At 46.8% G+C, this 24,718-nt stretch overlaps 1 protein-coding gene across 5 annotated transcripts in view; it reads left to right on the top strand.

Moving 5' to 3' along the window:
• masp1 (MBL associated serine protease 1) overlaps nt 1-24,718 on the top strand; it is a 409,480-nt gene that overhangs the window by 66,952 nt on the left and 317,810 nt on the right. For all 5 annotated transcript variants that reach the window (XR_010965392.1, XM_067994819.1, XM_067994820.1 and 2 more), the window contains exon 2: nt 15,059-15,284. Coding sequence is in view for 4 of the 5 variants with exons in the window: in XM_067994819.1 (XP_067850920.1) it covers nt 15,059-15,284 (226 nt within the window). In the remaining variant the exon portion in view is untranslated. The remainder of the gene's footprint in view (nt 1-15,058; nt 15,285-24,718) is intronic.

Here is a 24,718-nt window from a genome sequence, read left to right as displayed (position 1 = left end):
GGAAGATTGTCGTGGTTGTTGGAGGCCAATCATCTCAGCCCCAGGACATTGCTGCAGGAGTTCCTCAGGGCAGTGTCCTAGGCCCAACCATCTTCAGCTGCTTCATCAATGACCTTCCCTCCATCATAAGGTCAGAAATGGGGATGTTCGCTGATGACTGCACAGTGTTCAGTTCCATTCGCAACCCCTCAGATAATGAAGCAGTCCGAGTCCGCACGCAGCAAGACCTGGACAACATCCAGGCTTGGGCTCATAAGTGGCAAGTAACATTCGCGCCAGATAAGTGCCAGGCAATGACCATCTCCAACAAGAGAGAATCTCACCACCTCCCCTTGACATTCAATGGCATTACCATCGCCGAGTCCCCCACCATCAACATCCTGGGGGTCACCATTGACCAGAAACTTAACTGGACCAGCCATATAAATACTGTGGCTATGAGAACAGGTCAGAGGCTGGGTATTCTGCGGCGAGTGACTCACCTCCTGACTCCCCAAAGCCTTTCCACCATCTACAAGGCACAAGTCAAGAGTGTGATGGAATACTCTCCACTTGCCTGGATGAGTGCAGCTCCAACAACACTCAAGAAGCTCGACACCATCCAAGATAAAGCAGCCTGCTTGATTGGCACCCCATCCACCACACTAAACATTCACTCCCTTCGCCACCGGTGCACTGTGGCTGCAGTGTGTACCATCCACAGAATGCACTGCAGAAACTCGCCAAGGCTTCTTCGACAGCACCTCCCAAACCCACGACCTCTACCACCTAGAAGGACAAGAGCAGCAGGCAGATGGGAACAACACCACCTGCATGTTCCCCTTCAAGTCACACACCATCCCGACTTGGAAATATATCGCCGTTCCTTCATTGTCGCTGGGTCAAAATCCTGGAACTCCCTTCCTAACAGCACTGTGGGAGAACCGTCACCACACGGACTGCAGCGGTTCAAGAAGGCGGCTCACCACCACCTTCTCAAGGGCAATTAGGGATGGGCAATAAATGCTGGCCTCGCCAGCGACACCCACATCCCATGAACGAATTAAAAAAAACAGGACAGTGATCAGTAACAGGACAGTGATCAGTAACAGGACAGTGATCAGTAACAGGACAGTGATCAATAACAGGACAGTGATCAGTAACAGGACAGTGATCAATAACAGGACAGTGATCAGTAACAGGACAAAGATCAATAACAGGACAGTGATCAATAACAGGACAGTGATCAGTAACAGGACAATGATCAATAACAGGACAGTGATCAATAACAGGACAGTGATCAGTAACAGGACAGTGATCAATAACAGGACAGTGATCAGTAACAGGACAATGATCAATAACAGGACAGTGATCAATAACATGACAGTGATCAGCAACAGGACAGTGATCAATAACAGGACAGTGATCAATAACAGGACAGTGATCAGTAACAGGACAGTGATCAATAACAGGACAGTGATCAGTAACAGGACAGTGATCAATAACGGGAGAGTGATCAATAACTGGACAGGGATCAATAACGGGACTGTGATCAGTAACAGGACAATGATCAATAACTGGACAGTGATCAATATTAGGGCATTGGGGATCAATAATGGGACAAAGCTGAGTTACGGGACATGGATCGCTGACGAGGCAGGGATTGGTAATGAGATCGGCATCAATAGCGGGATGGATCAATAGCGGGACAGGGATTGATAACGGGACAGGGATTGATAACGGGACAGGGATTGATAACGGGACAGGCATTGATGACGGGACAGGGATTGATGACGGGACAGGCATTGATAACGGGACAGGGATTGATAACGGGACAGGAACTTAAGAACGTTGGAACTGGAGGAGGCCGATCAGCTCCTCGAGCCTGTTCTGCCATTCAATTAGGTTGTGCCTGATCTGTATCTTAACTCCATTTTCCTGCCTTGGTTCCATGTCCCTCAATCCCCTCACCCAACAAAAATCTATCAAACTGAGATTTAAAATTTTCAATTGACCCCCAGCCTCAACAGCTTTTTGGGGGAGAGAGTTCCAGATTCCCACTCCCCTTTGTGTGAAGAAATGCTTCCTGACATCACCCCTGAACGGCCTGGCTCTAATTTTATGATTGTGCTCCCTTGATCTGGACTCTCCACCAGAGGAAATAGTTTCTCTCTATCGACCCTATCAAATCCTTTAATCATATTAAACACCTCAATAAAGTCACCCCTTTATCTTCTATACTCGAGGGAATACAGGCCTAGTCTATGCAACCTGTCCTCGTAATTTAACCCTTTTAGTCCCGGTATCATTCTGGTGAATCTGCGCTGCACCCCCTCCAAGGCCAATCTATCCTTCCTGAGGGGCGGGGCCCAGAACTGAACCCAGTCTCCAGATGGGGTCTAACCAGAGTTTTATATAACTTCCACCTCTTGAGATAAAGGCCAACATTCCATTCGATTTTTAAGTTTTTTTTTGTACCTGTCCACTAGCTTTTCATGATTTCTGTACTGACAGGGATCAGTAACAGGACAGAGATCAGTAACAGAACCATGATCATTACACAATAGTGATTATTAATGATCTTAACTAAAATGATCAATAACAGGATAATAATCAGCAACAGAATAGGGATCTCTCCCAGATCCCTGTATAAATGTGACTCTCGCTCTCTCTCTGGCTTAAATTGTGCCCTGTTTGGATCTGTATTGGGACACTAAATGAACACTTCACATCGGTCGTCACTAGAGAAGAGGATGCTGCCAGTGTAGCAGTAAAGGAGGAGGTAGCAGCGATATTGGATAGGATAAAAATAGATAAAGAGGAGGTACTTAAAAAATTGGCAGTTCTCAAAGTAGGAAAGTCCAGATGGGAGGCACCCTCGGTCACTGAGGGAAGGGTGGAAATTGCAGAAGCTCTGGCCACAATCTTCCAATCCTCCTTAGATATGGGGACGGTGCCAGAGGACTGGAGGATTGTAAATATTACTCCCCTGTTCAAAAAGGGGAGAGGGATAAACCCAGCAATTACAGGCCAGTCAGGCTAATGTTGGTGGTGGGGAAACTTTTAGAGACAATAATCCGGGACAAAATTAATTGGCACTTGGAAAAGTCTGGGCCAATAAATGAAAGTCAGCACGGATTTGTTAAATGAAAATCATGTTTGACTAACTTGATTGAGTTCTTTAATGAAGTAACGGAGAGGGTTGATGAGGGTAGTGTAGTTGATGTTGTGTATATGGACTTTCAAAAGGCATTTGATAAAGTACCACATCATAGACTTGTTAGCAAAATTAAAGCCCATGGGATTAAAGGGACAGAGGCAGCATGGATACAGAATTGGCTAAAGGGACAGAAAGCAGAGAGTAGTGGTGAACGGTTGTTTTTCAGACTGGAGGGAAGTTTACAGTGGTGTTCCCCAGGGGTCAGTGTTAGGACCACTGCTCTTTTTGATATATATTAATGACCTGGACTTGGGTACAGAGGGTATAATTTCAAAGTTTGCAGATGACACGAAACTCGGAAATGTAGTAAACAATGTGGAGGATAGTAACAGACTTCAGGAGGACAGAGACAGACTGGTGAAATGGGCAGACACATGGAGGATGAAATTTAATGCAGAGAAGTATGAAATGATACATTTGGGTAGGAAGAATGAGGAGAGGCAATATAAACTAAATGGTACAATTTTAAAGGGGGTGCAGGAACAGAGAGACCTGGGGGTGAATGTACACAAATCTTTGAAGGTGGCAGGACAAGTTGAGAAGGCTGTTAAAAAAGCATATGGAATCCTGGGCTTTATAAATAGAGGCATAGAGTACAAAAGCAAGGAAGTTATGCCAAACCTTCATAAAACACTGGTTAGGCCTCAGCTGGAATATTGGGCTCGATTTTCGCACCCGTGATCGGGTGCATTCACGGCGGGGGGGCTGCAAAAATCAGGGATTCCCGGGGCGGGTCGGGAGCCCGGCTGCAACCCGCCCACGTCCGGGTTCCCCACTGACGCGCCGACGTGCGCCGCAGCCCCCGCGTGTGGGACTCCCGCAGGCAATTAAAGCCAGCGGGGTGCCACTTAAAGTAATTGAACAGGTACTTCAGGTTGTTTACAGACCCACTGTTCACCCAATAACAGTTTTGACCAGTTTGCTGTTGTCAGTCTCTGCTTCATCCTGTTAAAGTTAGCCGTACCAAAATCTGGAATCTTAGTAACTGTGTTAAGTTTCTCCTTTTCAAACTTAACATTGAGTTTGATCATATTATGATCACTGTTAGATTATTAACTAAGTCTGGCTCATTACTCATTTCTGAATCTAGTATGACCTGCCCTCTTGTTGGTTCTATAACATATTGCTCCAGAAAATTATCTTGAATGCACTCAAGAAATTCACTGCCTTTCTGACTTGAGCTACTCTGCTCTTCCCAATCTATATGAAAATTAAACTCTCCCATTAAAAATCTCCCATTTACTACAAACCTCTCTAATCTCTGAATTAATACATTCTGCCACTTCATTGCTGCTATCAGGAGGCCTGTAGGCAACTCCCATTACAGTTTTAAGTCCTCTCTTATTCCTCAATTCTAACCATAGAGTCTCCGCTGATTGCATTCCCTGACCTATATCCTCTTTTAGTAATGTTGTAATAGTACCTTTAATCAATAAGGCTACTGCGCCTTCTCTTCCAGTTTCCCTATCCTTTACAAAGAGCTTATAACCTGGAATATTTAACTCCCAATCATGACCAGCGTGCAGCCATGTCTCAGTAATGGCCACCATGTCATCCCCTTTAAGCAGTATTTGAGTCTCCAATTCACTCAATTTATTTCTTATACTCAGTCCCTTATTTGGGCAGGAGACCTGAACCTGTCCTGCCCTGATGCTGTCTTTCTCACACCATTTATATTAAGACGTTCCTTGTTTGTCACTCCTGCTATAACTACTTTAGTTATTTTAGTATTTCCTTTACCCAGAATATCTATATCACTGTTTGTGACTGAACTCTGCTTTTCTTCCTTTTTTAAGTCTTTAACCTACCATTTTTACAATTGTTTTTGACTGAGCCCTCCCCCCAATTTATTCGTTTAAAGTCCTTTCCACCACCCTATTTATCCTTTCCGCCCGGACCTTGGTCACAATCTGGTTGAGGTGCAGCCCGTCCCAATATTACAGCTCCCTCCTGTCCATTACTGGTGCCAGTATAAATGTGATTCTCTCTATTTCTCTGGTTTAAATTGTGTCCTGTTTGAATCTCTATCAGGCCCCTGTATAAATGTGGCTCTCTCTCTCTCTCTAACTCATAGAATCATAGAAAGGTTACAGCACGAAAGGAGGCCATGCGGGCCGGCTCTGTGCAAGAGCAATCCAGCTAGTCCCACTCCCCGCCCTTTCCCTGTAGCCCTGCAATTTTTTTCCTTTAAAGCACATATCCAGTTCCCTTTTGAAGGCCATGATTGAATCTGCCTCCACCACCCCCTCGGGCAGTGCATTCCAGATCCTAACCACTCATTGTGTAAAAAAGTTTTTCCTCATGTCACCTTTGGTTCTTTTGCCAATCACCTTAAATCTATGTCCTCTGGTACTCGATCCTTCTGCCAATGGGAACAGTTTCTCTCTATCTACTCTGTCTAGACCCTTCATGATTTTGAACACCTCGATCAAATCTCCTCGCCACCTTCTCTGTTCCAAGGAGAACCAGCCCAGCTTCTCCAGTCTCTCCATGTAACTAAAGTCCCTCATCCCTGGAATCATTCTAGTAAATCTCCTCTGCAACCTCTGCAAGGCCTTCATATCTCTCCAAAAGTGTGATGCCCAGAACTGGACACAATACTCCAGTTGTGTTCGAACCAGTGTTTTATAAAGGGTCATCATGATTTCCTTTTGTACTCTATGCCTCTATTTATAAAGCCCAGGATCCCGTATGCTTTTTTAACCGCTTTCTCAACCTGCCCTGCCACCTTCAACGATTTGTGGACATATGCCCCAGATCTCTCTGTTCCTGTACCCCTTTTAGAATTGTGTCTTCGAGTTTTTATTGCCTCTCCTCGTTCTTCCCACTGAAATGTATCACTTTGCATTTTTCTGCGTTAAATTTCATCTGCCACGTGTCCGCCCATGCCACCAGCCTGTCCATATCCTCTTGAAGTCTATCACTATCCTCCTCACTGTTTACTACCCTTCCAAGTTTTGTGTCATCTGCAAATTTTGAAATTGTGCCCTGTACACCCAAGTCCAAGTCATTAATGTATATTCAGAAAAGCAGTGGTCCCAGCACTGACCCCTGGGGAACACCATTGTACACCTCCCTCCAGTCCGAAAAACAACTGTTCACCACTACTCTCTGTTTCCTGTCACTCAGCCAATTCCGCATCCATGTTGCTACTGCCCCCTTTATTCCATGGGCCACAATCTTAATGACAAGCCTACCATGAGACACTTTATCAACTGCCTTTTGAAAGTCCATATAATGGGTACGGTAGCATAGTGGTTATGTTACTGGACTAGTAATCCAGAGGCCTGCACTAAAATCCAGAGTCATAAGCTCAAATCCCGCCACGGCAGCTGGCGAATTTAAATTCAATTAATTAAATAAAAATTTGGAATTAAAATACTAGTATCAGTAACGATGGCCATAGAACTACTGGATTGTTGTAAAAACCCATCTGGTTCACTAATGCCCTCTAGGGAAGGAAACCTGCCATCCTTACCCGGTCTGGCCTATATGTGACTCCAGACCCACAGCAATGTGGTTGATTCTTAATTGCCCTCTGAAATGGCCCAGCAAGCCACTCAGTTGCAAAACCTCGCTATGAAAAGTCATAATAAGAATAAAACCGGACGGACCACTAGACACCGGACATGACAAAGGCAAACTAAGCCCAGTCGACCCTGCAAGGTCCTCCTTACTAACATCTGGGGACTTGTGCCAAAATTGGGAGAGCTGTCCCACAGCCCAGTCAAGCAACAGCCTGACATAGCCATACTCACAGAATCATACCTTTCAGCCAGCATCCCAGACTCTTCCATCACCATCCCTGGGTATGTCCTGTCCCACCGGCAGGACAGACCCACCAGAGGTGGCGGTACAGTGATATACAGTCAGGAGGGAGTGGCCCTGGGAGTCCTCAACATTGACTCTGGACCCCATGAAATCTCATGGCATCAGGTCAAACATGGGCAAGGAAACCTCCTGCTGATTACCACCTACCGTCCTCCCTCAGCTGATGAATCAGTCCTCCTCCATGTTGAGAAGCACTGAGGGTAGCAAGAGCACAAAATGTACTCTGGTTGGGGGACTTCAATGTCCATCACCAAGAGTGGCTCGGTAGCACTACTACTGACCGAGCTGGCCGAGTCCTGAAGGACATAGCTGCCAGACTGGGCCTGCGGCAGGTGGTGAGCGAACCAACACGAGGGAAAAACTTACTTGACCTCGTCCTCACCAATCTACCTGTCGCAAATGCATCTGTCCATGACAGTATTTGTAGGAGTGACCACCGCACAGTCCTCGTGGAGATGAAGTCCCGTCTTTGCACTGAGGACACCATCCAACGTGTTGTGTGGCACTACCACCGTGCTAAATGGGATAGATTCAGAACAGATCAAGCAGCTCAAAACTGGGCATCCATGAGGCGCTGTGGGCCATCAGCAGCAGCAGAATTATACTCCAGCACAATCTGTAACCTCATGGCCCGGCATATTCCTCACTCTACCATTACCAACAAGGCAGGGGATCAACCCTGGTTCAATGAGGAGTGTAGAAGAGCATGCGAGGAGCAGCACCAGGCGTACCTAAAAATGAGGTGCCAACCTGGTGAAGCTGCAACTGAGGACTACATGCATGCTAAACAGTGGAAGCAACATGCTATAGACAGAGCTAAGTGATTCCAGAACCAACGGATCAGATCAAAGCTCTGCAGTCCTGCCACATCCAGTCGTGAATGGTGGTGGACAATTAAACAACTAACGGGAGACGGAGGCTCTGCAAACATCCCCATCCTCAATAATGGAGGAGCCCAGCACGTGAGTGCAAAAGACAAGGCTGAAGCGTTTGCAACCATCTTCAGCCAAAAGTGCCGAGTGGATGATCCATCTCGGCCTCCTCCCGATATCCCCACCATCAGGGAAGCCAGTCTTCGGACAATTCGATTCACTCCACGTGATATCAAGAAACGGCTGAGTGCACTGGATACAGCAAAGGCTATGGGCCCCGACAACATCCCAGCTGTAGTGCTGAAGACTTGTGTTCCAGAACTAGCTGCGCCTCTAGCCAAGCTGTTCCAGTACAGCTACAACACTGGCATCTACCCGACAATGTGGAAAATTGCCCAGGTATGTCCTGTCCACAAAAAGCAGGACAAATACAATCCGGCCAATTACCGCCCCATCAGTCTACTCTCAATCATCAGCAAAGTGATGGAAGGTGTCGTCGACAGTGCTATCAAGCGGCACTTACTCACCAATAACCTGCTCACCGATGCTCAGTTTGGGTTCCGCCAGGACCACTCGGCTCCAGACCTCATTACAGCCTTGGTCCAAACATGGACAAAAGAGCTGAATTCCAGAGGTGAGGTGAGAGTGACTGCCCTTGACATCAAGATAGCATTTGACTGAGTGTGGCACCAAGGAGCCCTCGTAAAACTGAAGTCAATGGGAATCGGGGGAAAACTCTCCAGTGGCTGGAGTCATACCTAGCACAAAGGAAGATTGTAGTGGTTTTTGGAGGTCAATCATCTCAGCCCCAGGACATTGCTGCAGGAGTTCCTCGGGGCAGTGTCCTAGGCCCAACCATCTTCAGCTGCTTCACCTTCCCTCCATCATAAGGTCAGAAATGGGGATGTTTGCTGATGACTGCACAGTGTTCAGTTCCATTCGCAACCCTTCAAATAATGAAGCAGTCCGAGTCCACATGCAGCAAGACCTGGACAACATCCAGGCTTGGGCTGATAAGTGGCAAGTAACATTCGTGCCAGATAAGTGCCAGGCAATGACCATCTCCAACAAGAGAGAGTCTAACCACCTCCCCTTGACATTCAACGGCTTTACCATCGCCGAATCCCCCACCATCAACATCCTGGGGGTCACCATTGACCTGAAACTTAAATGGACCAGCCATATAAATACTGTGGCTACGAGAGCAGGTCAGAGGCTGGGTATTCTGCGGCGAGTGACTCACCTCCTGACTCCCCAATGCCTTTCCACCATCTACAAGGCACAAGTCAGGAGTGTGATGGAATACTCTCCACTTGCTTGGATGAGTGCAGCTCCAACAACACTCAAGAAGCTCGACACCATCCAAGATAAAGCAGCCCGCTTGATTGGCACCCCATCCACCACCCTAAACATTCACTCCCTTCACCACCGGCGCACTGTGGCTGCAGTGTGTACCATCCACAGGATGCACTGCAGCAACTCGCCAAGGCTTCTTCGACAGCACCTCCCAAACCCGCGACCTCTACCACTTAGAAGGACAAGAGCAGCAGGCACATGGGAACAACACCACCTGCACGTTCCCCTCCAAGTCACACACCATCCCGACTTGGAAATATATCGCCGTTCATTCATTGTCGCTGGGTCAAAATCCTGGAACTCCCTTCCTAACAGCACTGTGGGAGAACCTTCACCACACGGACTGCAGCGGTTCAAGAAGGCGGCTCACCACCACCTTCTCAAGGGCAATTAGGGATGGGCAATAAATGCCGGCCTTGCCAGCGACGCCCACATCCCGTGAACGAATAAAAAAAAATATACACCACATCAACTGCATTGCCCTCTCTGTTACCTCATCAAAAACTGTATCAAGTTAGTTAAACCCGATATTCTTTTCACAAATCTGCGCTGACTTTCCCTAATCAATCCACATTTGTCCGAGTGACTGTTAATTCTGTCCCAGATTATCGTTTCTAAAAGTTTCCCCACCACCGAGGTTAAACTGACTGGCCTGTAGTTACTGGGTTTATCCTTACACCCTTTTTTGAACCAGGGTGTAACATTTGCAATTCTCCAGTCCTCTGCACCACCCCTGTATCTACAGATGTTGATCACTGGTTTAAATTGTGCTCTGTTTGAATCTGTATCTGGTCCCTGTATAAACATGATTCTCTTCCTCTCTGATTTAAATTGTGCTCTGTTTGGATCTGAATCGGATTCCAAAAGCCTTCTATAGGCATATAAACAGTAAACGGGTAGTAGGAGGAGGGGTGCGGCTGATTAAGGACCAAAGAAGAGATCTTCGCATGGAGGGAGAGGCACTAATTGAGTGCTTTGCGTCTGTCTTTACCAAGGAAGAAAATGCTGCCAAAGTCACAGTAAAAGAGGAGGTAATTGAGATACTGGATGGGCTAAAAATTGATAAAGAGGAGGTACTAGAAAGGCTGGCTGAATTTAAACCAGATAAGTCACCCGGTCCGGATGGGATGCATCCTAAGTTGCTGAGGGAAGTAAAGGTGGAAATTGCGGAGGTACTGGCCATAATCTTCCAAACATCCTTCGATATGGGGGTGGTGCCAGAGGACTGGAGAATTTCAAATGTTACACCCTTGTTCAAAAAAGGGTGTAAGGATAAACCCAGCAACTACAGGCCAGTCAGTTTAACCTCGGCGGTGGGGAAACTTTTAGAAACGATAATCCGGGACAGAATTAATCGACTCTTGGACAGGTGTGGATGAATAAAGGAAAGCCAGCACAGATTTGTTAAAGGCAAATCATGTTTAACTAACTTGATTGAGTTTTTTGATGAGATATCAGAGAGGGTCAATTCGGGCAATGCGGATGATTGCTGGGATTGCAGGACTGTCGTATGAGGAGAGATTGGGTCGACTCGGCCTGTATTCACTCGAGTTTAGAAGAATGAGAGGGGATCTCATTGAAACATATAAAATTCTGACAGGGCGAGACAGACTGGATGCAGGGGGGATGTTTCCCCTGGCTGGGGGGGGGGTCCAGAACGAGGGGTCACAGTCTCAGGATACGGGGTAGGACATTTCGGACTGAGATGAGGAGAAATTTCTTCACTCAGAGGGTGGTGAACCTGTGGAATTCTCTACCACAGAAGGCTGTGGCGGCCAAGTCACTGAATATATTTAAGAAGGAGCTGGATAGATTTCTAGACACAAAAGACAACAAGGGGTATGGGGAGAGAGCGGGAATATGGTATTGAGATAGAGGATCAGCCATGATCATATTGAATGGCAGAGCAGGCTTGAAGGGCCGAATGGCCTACTCCTTCTCCTATTTTCTATATTACTATGTGGTATATATGGACTTTCAAAAGGCGTTTGATAAAGTGCCGCATAATAGGCTTGTCATCAAAGTTGAAGCCCATGGAATAAAAGGGGGCAGTGGCAGCATGGATACGAAATTGGCTAAGGGACAGGAATCAGAGAGTAGTGGTGAACGGTTGTTTTTCGGACTGGAGGGAGGTGTACAGTGGTGTTCCCCCGGGGTCAGTGCTGGGACCATTGCTTTTCTTGATATATTAATGACTTGGACTTGGGTGTACAGGGCACAATTTCCAAATTTGCAGATGACACAAAACCACGGAGTGTTGTGAACAGTGAGGAGGATAGTGATAGACTTCAAGAGGATATAGACAGGCTGGTGGAATGGGCGGACACGTGGCAGATGAAATTTAATGCAGAAAAATGCAAAATTATACCTTTTGGTAGGAAGAACAAGCAGAGGCAATAAAAACTAAAGGGTACAATTCTAACGGGGATGCAGGAACAGAGAGATCTGGGGGTATATGTGCATAAATCTTTGAAGGTGGCAGGGCAGGTTGAGAAAGTGGTTAAAAAAGCATACGGAATCCTGGGCTTTATAAATAGAGGCATAGAGTACAAAAGTATGGAAGTTATGATGAACCTTTATAAAACACTGACTCGACCACAACTGGAGTATTGTGTCCAATTCTGGGCGCTGCACTTCAGGAAAGATGTGAAGGCCTTAGAGAGGGTGCAGAAGAGATTTACTGGAATGATTCCAGGAATGAAGGACTTCAGTTATATGGATAGACTGGAGAAGCTGGGATTGTAGATAGAGAGAAACTGTTCCCATTGGCGGAAGAGTCAAGAACCAGAGGACGTAGATTTAAGGTGATTGGCAAAAGAACCAAAGGTGACATGAGGAAAAACTTTTTTACGCAGCGAGTGATTAGGATCTGGAATGCACTGCCCGAGGGGGTGGTGGAGGCAGATTCAATCATGGCCTTCAAAAGGGAACTGGATAAGTACTTGAAAGGAAAATGTTTGCGGGGCTACGGGGATAGGCCGGGGGAGTGGGACTAGCTGGATTGTTCTTGCATCGAGCTGGCACGAACTCGATGGGCCGAATGGCCTCCTTCCATGCTGTTATCTTTCTGTGATTCTGTGATTTTATTTTTTTATCTTCCATTTCCAGCTCTGCATCTCTCCTTTCTGAATCTACACTCAGGTTCCATGTCCCTGCCAAGCTAGTTTAAACCCTGTAACCATTCTATGATTCTATGATTCTATCCGGTATAAATGTGACTCTCTCTATAGAATAGATTTTTTTTTAATTACTCGTTCATGCGATGTGGGCGTCGCTGGCGAGGCCGGCGTTTATTGCCCATCCCTAATTGCCCTTGAGAAGGTGGTGGTGAGCCGCCTTCTTGAACCGCTGCAGTCCGTGTGGTGAAGGTTCTCCCACCGTGCTGTTAGGAAGGGAGTTCCAGGATTTTGACCCAGTGACGATGAAGGAACGGCGATATATTTCCAAGTCGGGATGGTGTGACTTGGAGGGGAACGTGCAGGTGGTGTTGTTCCCATGTACCTGCTGCCCTTGTCCTTCTAGGTGGTAGAGGTCGCGGGTTTGGGAGGTGCTGTCGAAGAAGCCTTGGCGAGTTGCTGCAGTGCATCCTGTGGATGGTACACACTGCAGCCACAGTGCGCCGGTGGTGAAGGGAGTGAATGTTTAGGGTGGTGGATGGGGTGCCAATCAAGCGGGCTGCTTTGTCCTGGATGGTGTCGAGCTTCTTGAGTGTTGTTGGAGCTGCACTCATCCAGGCAAGTGGAGAGTATTCCATCACACTCCTGACTTGTGCCTTGTAGATGGTGGAAAGGCTTTGGGGAGTCAGGAGGTGAGTCACTCGCCACAGAATACCCAGCCCCTGACCTGCTCTTGTAGCCACAGTATTTATATGGCTGGTCCAGTAAAGTTTCTGGTCAGTGTGACCCCCAGAATGTTGATGGTGGGGGATTCGGCGATGGTAATGCCGTTGAATGTCAAGGGGAGGTGGTTGGACTCTCTCTTGTTGGAGATGGTCATTGCCTGGCACTTATCTGGCTCTTATCTGGCGAGGAGGAGGTAGAGCAGCGGAGGTAGGGGAGGTGGAGGAGGAGGGAGTGGATGGAGAAGAGGGGGAGGAGGGAGAGGAGGGTAGGAGGGAGCAGAGAGGTGAAGATAGTTGGTGGGGGAGGAGGAGGAGGAGGAGGGAGAGGAGGGGAGAAGGTACAGAAAGGGAGGAGGGAGAGGTGGGGAGGAGAGAGAGGAGGGGCGGTGGGGGAGGAGGAGGATGTTGTAGAGTGGAGGAGGAGGGAAAGGGAGAGCGCGATGAGGAGGGGAGGAGGGAGAAGAGGGGGTCAAAGAGCAGGGGAGGAGTGGAAGTGGGGGAGGAGGGGAAAAGGGAGGAGGGAGCGGAGGGGAGAGGGGGGGAGGAGCGGAGGAGAGAGAGGAGGGGAAGGAGAGGAGGCGGAGGAGGGTGTGGAGGGGAGTAGGGTGAGGCTCTTTCCTATAATGTGGTGACCAGAACTTTCGCAGTACTCAAGCTGTGGCCTAACCAGTGTTTTATACAGTTCCTGAATAATCTCCCTGCTCTATGCCTCATCTAATAAAGGAAACTATCTCGTGTGCCTTCTTAACTTTTCTGCCCACCTGACCAGTCCATTGATATCTTCCTGCAGTCTACAGCTTTCCTCCTCACTATCAACCACACGGCCAATTTTTGTATCATCTGCAAACCTCTTAATCATGCCCCCTACATTAAAGTCTAAATCATTAATATATACCACAAAAAGCAAGGGACCTAGTGGCAAATGGAATTCAATCCGGAGAAGTGTGAGGTAATGCATTTGGGGAGAGCAAACAAGGCAAGGGAGTACACAATAAATGGGAGGATACTGAGAGGTGTAGAGGAAGTGAGGGACCTTGGAGTGCATGTCCACAGATCCCTGAAGGTAGCAGGACAGGTAGATAAGGTGGTTAAAAAGGCATACGGGATACTTTCCTTTATTAGCCAAGGCATAGAATATAAGAGCAGGGAGGTTATGCTGGAACTGTATAAAACACTGGTTAGGTCACAGCTTGAGTACTGAGCACAGTTCTGGTCACCACATTACAGGAAGGATGTGATTGCACTAGAGAGGGTACAGAGGAGATTTACGAGGATGTTGCCAGGACTGGAGAATTTTAGCTATGAGGAAAGATTGGATAGGCTGGGGTTGTTTTCTTTGGAACAGAGGAGGCTGAGGGGAGATTTAATTGAGGTGTATAAAATTATGAGGGGCCGAGATAGAGTGGATAGGGAGGACCTATTTCCCTTAGCAGAGGGGTCAGTGACCCCAGTGATTGGTGGAAGGATTAGAGGGGAGCTGAGGAGAATGTTTTCCCCCAGAGGGTGGTGGGGTCTGGAACTCACTGCCTGAGAGGGTGGGAGAGGCAGAAACCCTCAACTCATTTAAAAAGTACCTGGATGTGCACCTGAAGTGCCGAAACCCACAGGGCTACGGACCAAGTGCTGGAAAGTGGAGTGGATGGCTCTTTTTCGGCCGGCAGAGATACGATGGGCCGAATGGCCTCTTTCTGTGCCGAAAGTTTCTATGATTCTTTGATTTTTTTCTCTGCTATAAATTGACCTCTGTTTGGATCTGTATCCGATCCCTGTATAAATGTGACTCTCTCTCTCACTGGTTTAAATTGTGCCCTGTTTGGATCTGGCTTTTCTTGCAGCAGAGTTTAAATGATTTGTCTTCTGCTCCGCTTGTTAATTCTCCTCTTCATTCGCCCAGCTCACTGAACCTTCTCAAGCTCAAACATCTAATTTCTGATCAGTTCTCGCTCTTTCCTTTGACAGATGCTTCTGGTTGGTTGTGCTTTGCCTGTTGGACCATGTCGGAGCGAATGTAACTGAGCTGGTTGGCATGTTTGGGCACATTGAGTCTCCTAATTACCCAGAAGGTTACCCCAGTGACTCAGACATGACCTGGAATATCACAGTGCCCACTGGATTCCGAATCAAACTCTACTTCATGCACTTTGACCTGGAGCCCTCGTACCTCTGTGAATACGACTATGTGAAGGTGAGATGGAAATAAACCCCCATCATGGCCAGGCTGGTGGCCTTTATATTCTTGGTCCCTGTATCAGTTTCCCACAGTCCAGTGCGGCTGTGCCTTAGGGAACTGGGAGGAGAACATTAAATATCATCGACTGTCATCTGAACACAAACAGTGCAAAATAGATACATTTCAGGAACAAATCCCAGCCCCTGACACCAACACACACTCAAACACTATTGATCAGTCCCTGACACCAACACACACTCAAACACTATTGATCAGTCCTTGACACTAACACACACCTAAACACTATTCATCAGTCCCTGACACCAACACACACTCAAACACTATTGATCAGTCCTTGACACTAACACACACCTAAACACTATTGATCAGTCCTTGTCACTAACACACACTCAAACACTATTGATCAATCCTTGTCACCAACACACACCCAAACACTATCAATCAGTCCTTGACACTAACACACACCCAAACACTATTGATCAGTCCTTGTCACTAACACACGCCCAAACACTATTGATCAGTCCTTAACACCAACACACACCCAAACACTATTGATCATCCCCTGACACTAATGCACATCCAAACACTATTGATCAGTCCCTGATACTAACACACACCCAAACACTATCAATCAGTCCTTGACACCAACACACACCCAAACACTATTGATTAGTCCTTGTCACTAACTCACACTCAAACACGATTGATCAGTCCTTGACACCAACACACACTCAAACACTATTGATCAGCCCCTGACACTAATACACATCCAAACACTATTGATCAGTCCTTGTCACTAACACACACCCAAACACTATTGATCAGTCCCTGACACTAACACACACCTAAACACTATTGATCAGTCCCTGACATTAATACACATCCAAACACTATTGATCAGTCCTTGTCACTAACACACACCCAAACACTATTGATCAGTCCCTGACACTAACACACACCCAAACACTATTGATCAGTCCCTGACACTAACACACACCCAAACACTATTGATCAGTCCCTGACACTAACACACACCCAAACACTATTGATCAGTCCCTGACACTAATACACATCCAAACACTATTGATCAGTCCTTGTCACTAATACACATCCAAACACGATTGATCAGTCCCTGACACTAACACACACCCAAACACTATTGATCAGTCCCTGACACTAACACACACCCAAACACTATTGATCAGTCCCTGACACTAACACACACCCAAACACTATTGATCAGTCCCTGACACTAACACACACCCAAACACTATTGATCAGTCCCTGACACTAACACACACCCAAACACTATTGATCAGTCCCTGACACTAACACACACCCAAACACGATTGATCAGTCCCTGACACTAACACACACCCAAACACTATTGATCAGTCCCTGACACTAACACACACCCAAACACTATTGATCAGTCCTTGTCACTAACACACACCTAAACACTATTGATCAGTCCCTGACACTAACACACACCCAAACACGATTGATCAGTCCCTGACACGAACACACACCCAAACACTATTGATCAGTCCCTGACACTAACACACACCCAAACACGATTGATCAGTCCCTGACACTAACACACTCAAACACTATTGATCAGTCCCTGACACCAACACACACTCAAACACTATTGATCAGTCCCTGACACCAACACACACTCAAACACTATTGATCAGTCCTTGACACTAACACACACCTAAACACTATTGATCAGTCCTTGTCACTAACACACACTCAAACACTATTGATCAATCCTTGTCACCAACACACACCCAAACACTATCAATCAGTCCTTGACACTAACACACACCCAAACACTATTGATCAGTCCTTGTCACTAACACACGCCCAAACACTATTGATCAGTCCTTAACACCAACACACACCCAAACACTATTGATCATCCCCTGACACTAATACACATCCAAATACTATTGATCAGTCCCTGATACTAACAAACACCCAAACACTATTGATCAGTCCTTGACACCAACACACACCCAAACACTATTGATCAGTCCCTGATACTAACACACACCCAAACACTATCAATCAGTCCTTGACACCAACACACACCCAAACACTATTGATTAGTCCTTGTCACTAACTCACACTCAAACACGATTGATCAGTCCTTGACACCAACACACACTCAAACACTATTGATCAGCCCCTGACACTAATACACATCCAAACACTATTGATCAGTCCTTGTTACTAACATGCACCCAAACACTATTGATCAGTCCCTGACACTAACACACACCTAAACACTATTGATCAGTCCCTGACATTAATACACATCCAAACACTATTGATCAGTCCTTGTCACTAACACACACCCAAACACTATTGATCAGTCCCTGACACTAACACACACCCAAACACTATTGATCAGTCCCTGACACTAACACACACCCAAACACTATTGATCAGTCCCTGACACTAATACACATCCAAACACTATTGATCAGTCCCTGACACTAATACACATGCAAACACTATTGATCAGTCCTTGTCACTAACACACACCCAAACACTATTGATCAGTCCCTGACACTAACACACACCCAAACACTATTGATCAGTCCCTGACACTAACACACACCCAAACACGATTGATCAGTCCCTGACACTAACACACACCCAAACACTATTGATCAGTCCCTGACACTAACACACACCCAAACACTATTGATCAGTCCCTGACACTAATACACATCCAAACACTATTGATCAGTCCTTGTCACTAACACACACCCAAACACGATTGATCAGTCCCTGACACTAACACACACCTAAACACTATTGATCAGTCCCTGACACTAATACACATCCAAACACTATTGATCAGTCCTTGTCACTAACACACACCCAAACACTATTGATCAGTCCCTGACACTAACACACACCCAAACACTATTGATCAGTCCCTGACACTAACACACACCCAAACACTATTGATCAGTCCCTGACACTAATACATATCCAAACACTATTGATCAGCTCTTGTCACTAATACACATCCAAACACTATTGATCAGTCCCTGACACTAACACACACCCAAACACTATTGATCAGTCCCTGACACTAACACACACCCAAACACTATTGATCAGTCCTTGTCACTAACACACACCCAAACACTATTGATCAGTCCCTGACACTAACACACACCCAAACACTATTGATCAGTCCCTGACACTAACACACACCCAAACACTATTGATCAGTCCCTGACACTAATACACATCCAAACACTATTGATCAGTCCTTGTCACTAATACACATCCAAACACTATTGATCAGTCCCTGACACTAACACACACCCAAACACTATTGATCAGTCCCTGACACTAACACACACCCAAACACTATTGATCAGTCCCTGACACTAACACACACCTAAACACTATTGATCAGTCCCTGACACTAACACACACCCAAACACTATTGATCAGTCCATGACACTAACACACACACAAACACTATTGATCAGTCCCTGACATTAACACACACCCAAACACTATTGATCAGTCCCTGACACTAACACACACCCAAACACTATTGATCAGTCCCTGACACTAACACACACCCAAACACGATTGATCAGTCCCTGACACTAACACACACCCAAACACTATTGATCAGTCCCTGACACTAACACACACCCAAACACTATTGATCAGTCCCTGACACTAATACACATCCAAACACTATTGATCAGTCCTTGTCACTAACACACACCTAAACACTATTGATCAGTCCCTGACACTAACACACACCCAAACACTATTGATCAGTCCCTGACACTAACACACACCTAAACACTATTGATCAGTCCCTGACACTAATACACATCCAAACACTATTGATCAGTCCTTGTCACTAACACACACCCAAACACTATTGATCAGTCCCTGACACTAACACACACCCAAACACTATTGATCAGTCCCTGACACTAACACACACCCAAACACTATTGATCAGTCCCTGACACTAACACACACCCAAACACTATTGATCAGTCCCTGACACTAACACACACCCAAACACTATTGATCAGTCCCTGACACTAACACACACACAAACACTATTGATCAGTCCCTGACATTAACACACACCCAAACACTATTGATCAGTCCCTGACACTAACACACACCCAAACACTATTGATCAGTCCCTGACACTAACACACACCCAAACACGATTGATCAGTCCCTGACACTAACACACACCCAAACACTATTGATCAGTCCCTGACACTAACACACACCCAAACACTATTGATCAGTCCCTGACACTAATACACATCCAAACACTATTGATCAGTCCTTGTCACTAACACACACCTAAACACTATTGATCAGTCCCTGACACTAACACACACCTAAACACGATTGATCAGTCCCTGACACTAACACACACCTAAACACTATTGACCAATCCCTGACACTAACATTTATACAGCGCCTTTAACGTAGTAAAAGGTCCCAAGATGCTTCACAGGAGCGATTATCAAACAAAAATTCACACCGAGCCACATAAGGTGATATTAGGACAGGTAGGTAGTTTTTAAGGAGCGTCTTAATGGAGGAGGGAGAGAGAGGTGGAGAGGTTTAGGGAGGGAATTCCAGAGCTTAGGGCCGAGGCAGCTGAAGGCACGGCCGCCAATGGTGGAGTGATTAAAATCGGGGATGAGCAAGAGGCCAGAATTGGAGGAGCGCAGAGATCTCGGAGGGTTGTAGGGCTGGAGGAGGTTACAGAGATAGGGAGGGGCGAGGCCATGGAGGGATTTGAACACAAGGATGAGAATTTTAAAATCGAGGCGTTGCCAGACCGGGAGCCAATGTAGGTCAGCGAGCACAGGGGGTGATGGGTGAACGGGACTCGGTGCGAGTTAGGATACGGGCAGCAGAGTTTACTGGGGGTCTGCGGGCACTAATTGGTTGACCTCAAAACACTGACTGTGGTCAGCAGCAATGGCCTGGAATGATCAGAAGTGTCATTTGCTACACGTCTGGTGGTGCTGTGGCTGATGAGGTGAATCCCAGGTCGGAAGTGTGAGTACGACAAGCAGATGGAAAGGAAAAACACACTCGGAATTATCACACCAGAGGCAAGACTTTTAACATAGTTTATACATTTTAAGTTAACATATCGCATATAACTAAATTTTAAAAACTAAACTTAATTGAATTAATCTAATTAAACGAGGTAAATAATTTGATTAACACTAAATTGATTAATTAAACAAATAAAATAATGGGAGAACAGGAGTTGTGTTGCTGCTGCAATACGTGGGAGCTTGTGGACAGTTTTGTCCAGGGCGATTACATCTGCAGCAAGTGTCTGCGGCTCGAGGAACGTCGGCTCTGAGTTGAGGAGCTGGAGTCTGAGCAACGGACATTGCGAGACATCAGGGAGGGAGAAAGCTACCTGGACGTTTTGCTCCAGGAGGCAGTCACACCCCTTAGATTAAATACTTTAGAATTGACACGTGGTCAGGGACAGGAGGGTGTGACTGCGAGTGAGGCAGGTACGGAGATCCAGGAGGTAATATTGCAGGAGCCTCAGTCCCTGCGCTTGTCCAATAGATTTTAAGTTCTTGCAACACTTGTGGACAAATGCAGGGACGACAAGCAAATTGACCACAGCACCGTGGTACAGGAAGCCGTTCAAGTTGAGGGGGAGTAAAAAGGAAGGTGGTTGTAGTAGGTGACAGTATAGTTAGGGGGATAGACACTGTTCTCTGCAGCCAGGAGCATGAGTCCTGAAGGCTGTGTTACCTACCCGGTTCCAAGGTTATTTTTTTTTATTCGTTCATGGGATGTGGGCGTCGCAGGCGAGGCCGGCGTTTATTGCCCATCCTTAATTGCCCTTGAGAAGGTGGTGGTGAGCCGCCTTCTTGAACCGCTGCAGTCCGTGTGGTGAAGGTTCTCCCACAGTGCTGTTAGGAAGGGAGTTCCAGGATTTTGACCCAGCGACAATGAATGAACAGCGATATATTTCCAAGTCGGGATGGTGTGTGACTTGGAGGGGAACGTGCAGGTGGTGTTGTCCTTCCAGGTGGTAGAGGTCGTGGGTTTGGGAGGTGTTGTCGAAGAAGCCTTGGCGAGTTGCTGCAGTGCATCCTGTGGATGGTACACACTGCAGCCACAGTGCGCCGGTGGTGAAGGGAGTGAATGTTTAGGGCGGTGGATGGGGTGCCAATCAAGCGGGCTGCTTTGTCCTGGGTGGTGTCGAGCTTCTTGAGTGTTGTTGGAGCTGCAATCATCCAGGCAAGTGGAGAGTATTCCATCACACTCCTGAAGGTTGTTTTTGTGACTGGAAGCCTGTGGCCAGTGGGGTACCACAGGGGTCGGTGCTGGGTCCCTTGCTGTTTGTGGTCTACATTAATGACTTGGATATGAATGTAAAAGGTATGATCAGTAAGTTCGCTGATGATACAAAAATTGGTAGGGTGGTAAATAGCGAGGAGGATAGCCTCAGTCTGCAGGACGATATAGATGGGTTGGTCAGATGGGCAGAACAGTGGCAAATGGAATTTAACCCGGAAAAGTGCGAGGTGATGCACTTTGGAGGGACTAACAAGGCAAGGGAATACACAATGAATGGGAGGACCCTAGGCAAGACAGAGGGTCAGAGGGATCTTGGTGTGCAAGTTCACAGATCCCTGAAGGCGGCGGAACAGGTAGATAAGGTGGTAAAGAAGGCATATGGGATACTTGCCTTTATTAGCCGAGGCAAGGAGGTTATGATGGAGCTGTATAAAACACTGGTTAGGCCACAGCTGGAGTACTGTGTGCAGTTCTGGTCGCCACACTACAGGAAGGATGTGATCGCTTTGGAGAGGGTGCAGAGGAGATTCACCAGGATGTTACCAGGGCTGGAGCGCTTCAGCTATGAAGAGAGACTGGGAAGATTGGGTTTGTTTTCCTTGGAGCAGAGGAGGCTGAGGGGGGACATGATTGAGGTGTACAAAATTATGAGGGGCACAGATAGGATGGATACTAAGGAGCTTTTTCCCTTCGTTGAGGGTTCTATAACAAGGGGACATAGATTCAAGGTAAAAGGCGGGAGGTTTAGAGGGGATTTGAGAAAGAACTTTTTCACCCAGAGGGTGGTTGGAGTCTGGAACTCACTGCCTGAAAGGGTTGTGGAGGCAGGAACCCTCACAACATTCAAGAAGCATTTGGATGAGCACTTGAAATGCCATAGCATACAAGGCTACGGACCAAATGCTGGAATATGGGATTAGAGTAGACAGGGCTTGATGGCCGGCGCGGACACGATGGGCCGAAGGGCCTCTATCCGTGCTGTATAACTCTATGACTCTATGACTCTCTATGACTCTATGACTTGTGCCTTGTTGATGGTGGAAAGGCTTTGGGGAGTCAGGAGGTGAGTTACTCGCTGCAGAATACCCAGCCTCTGATCTGCTCTTGTAGCCACAGTATTTATGTGGCTAGTTCAGTTACGTTTCTGGTCAATGGTGACCCCCAGGATGTTGATGGTGGGGGATTCGGCGATGGTAATGCCGTTGAATGTCAAGGGGAGGTGGTTAGACTCTCTCTTGTTGGAGATGGTCATTGCCTGGCACTTATCTGGCGCGAATGTTACTTGCCACTTATCAGCCCAAGCCTGGATGTTGTCCAGGTCTTGCTGCATGCGGGCTCGCACTGCTTCATTATCTGAGGGGTTACGAATGGAACTGAACACTGCAATCATCAGCGAACATCCCCATTTCTGACCTTATGATGGAGGGAAGGTCATTGATGAAGCAGCTGAAGATGGTTGGGCCTAGGACACTGCCCTGAGGAACTCCTGCAGCAATGCCCTGGGGCTGAGATGATTGGCCTCCAACAACCACTACCATCTTCCTTTGTGCTAGGTATGACTCCAGCCACTGGAGAGTTTTCCCCCTAGATTCCCATTGAGTTCAATTTTACGAGGGCTCCTTGGTGCCACACTCGGTCAAATGCTGCCTTGATGTCAAGGGCAGTCACTCTCACCTCATCTCTGGAATTCAGCTCTTTTGTCCATGTTTGGATCAAGGCTGTAATGAGGTCTGGAGCCGAGTGGTCCTGGCGGAACCCAAACTGCTAATCGGTGAGCAGGTTATTGGTGAGTAAGTGCCGCTTGATAGCACTGTCGATGACACCTTCCATCACTTTGCTGATGATTGAGAGTAGACTGATGGGGCGGTAATTGGCCGGATTGTATTTGTCCTGCTTTTTGTGGACAGGACATACCTGGGCAATTTTCCACATTGTCGAGTAGATGCCAGTGTTGTAGCTGTACTGGACATCTCCTCCAGGCTGGAGAAGAACTGGGAGTGGGAGGGGGAGGATCCAGTTGTCGTGGTCCATGTAGGTACCAACGACATAGGTAGGACTAAGAAAAAGGTTCTGCTGAGAGAGTTTGAGCAGCTAGGGATTAAATTAAAAAGCATATTACAAAGGTAATAATCTCTGGATTATTACCTGAGCCACAAGCAAATTGCCATAGGGTCAATACGATCAGAGAGATGAATGCGTGGCTCAAAGATCGGTGTGGGAGAAGTGGGTTTTGATTCATGGGGCACTGGCACCAGTACCGGGGAAAGAGGGAGCTGTTCCACTGGGACGGGCTTCACCTGAACCATGCTGGGACCAGAGTTCGAGCGAATGGAATGACTCGGGAGGTAGATAGGGCTTTAAACTAAATAAGGGGGGGGAGGGGGCTCCCGGTGGAGAGAAATCTGGAATGCTAAAGAGAAAAGACAAGGAAGCAGTGCAGGGAAGTGATTGGGGTAAGGATAACCAGATTGTGTCAGGAAGGGACAGAGCGTACAAACAAATAGGGTCCAGGTAAGAAAAAATGGTAATAAGACAAATAGGGCCATAGTACAAAAAAATGTTAAGATAAGACCATAAGACCATAAGAGATAGGAGCAGGAGTTGGCCATTCGGCCCCTCGAGCCTGCTCCGCCATTCAATGAGATCATGGCTGATCTGATTTTTACCTCAACTCCACTTTCCTGCCTTTTACCCAGATACTTTGACTCCCTTGCTGATCAAAAATTTGTCTAACTCAGCCTTGATGTCTAAAAATGTTAAAAAGACAAATCTAAAGGCACTGTATCTGAATGCACGAAGCATTCGTAACAAGGTGGACAAATTAACAGCGCAAATAGATGTCAACAGATACGATATAATAGCAATTACAGAGACATGGCTGCAGGGTGACCAAAGCTGGGAGCTGAATATCCAAGGGTATTCGATATTTAGGAAGGACAGGCAAAAAGGAAAAGGAGGTGGGGTGGTGTTGTTAGTAAAGGATGAAATCAGAGCAATAGTGAGAAAGGATATTGGCTCAGAAAATCAAGATGTAGAATCAGTCTGGGTGGAGTTAAGAAGCA

This window comes from Heptranchias perlo, chromosome 13 (assembly GCF_035084215.1).
Source record: "Heptranchias perlo isolate sHepPer1 chromosome 13, sHepPer1.hap1, whole genome shotgun sequence".
NCBI lineage: Eukaryota > Metazoa > Chordata > Chondrichthyes > Hexanchiformes > Hexanchidae > Heptranchias > Heptranchias perlo.
This window is presented reverse-complemented; position numbering and strand designations above follow the sequence as displayed.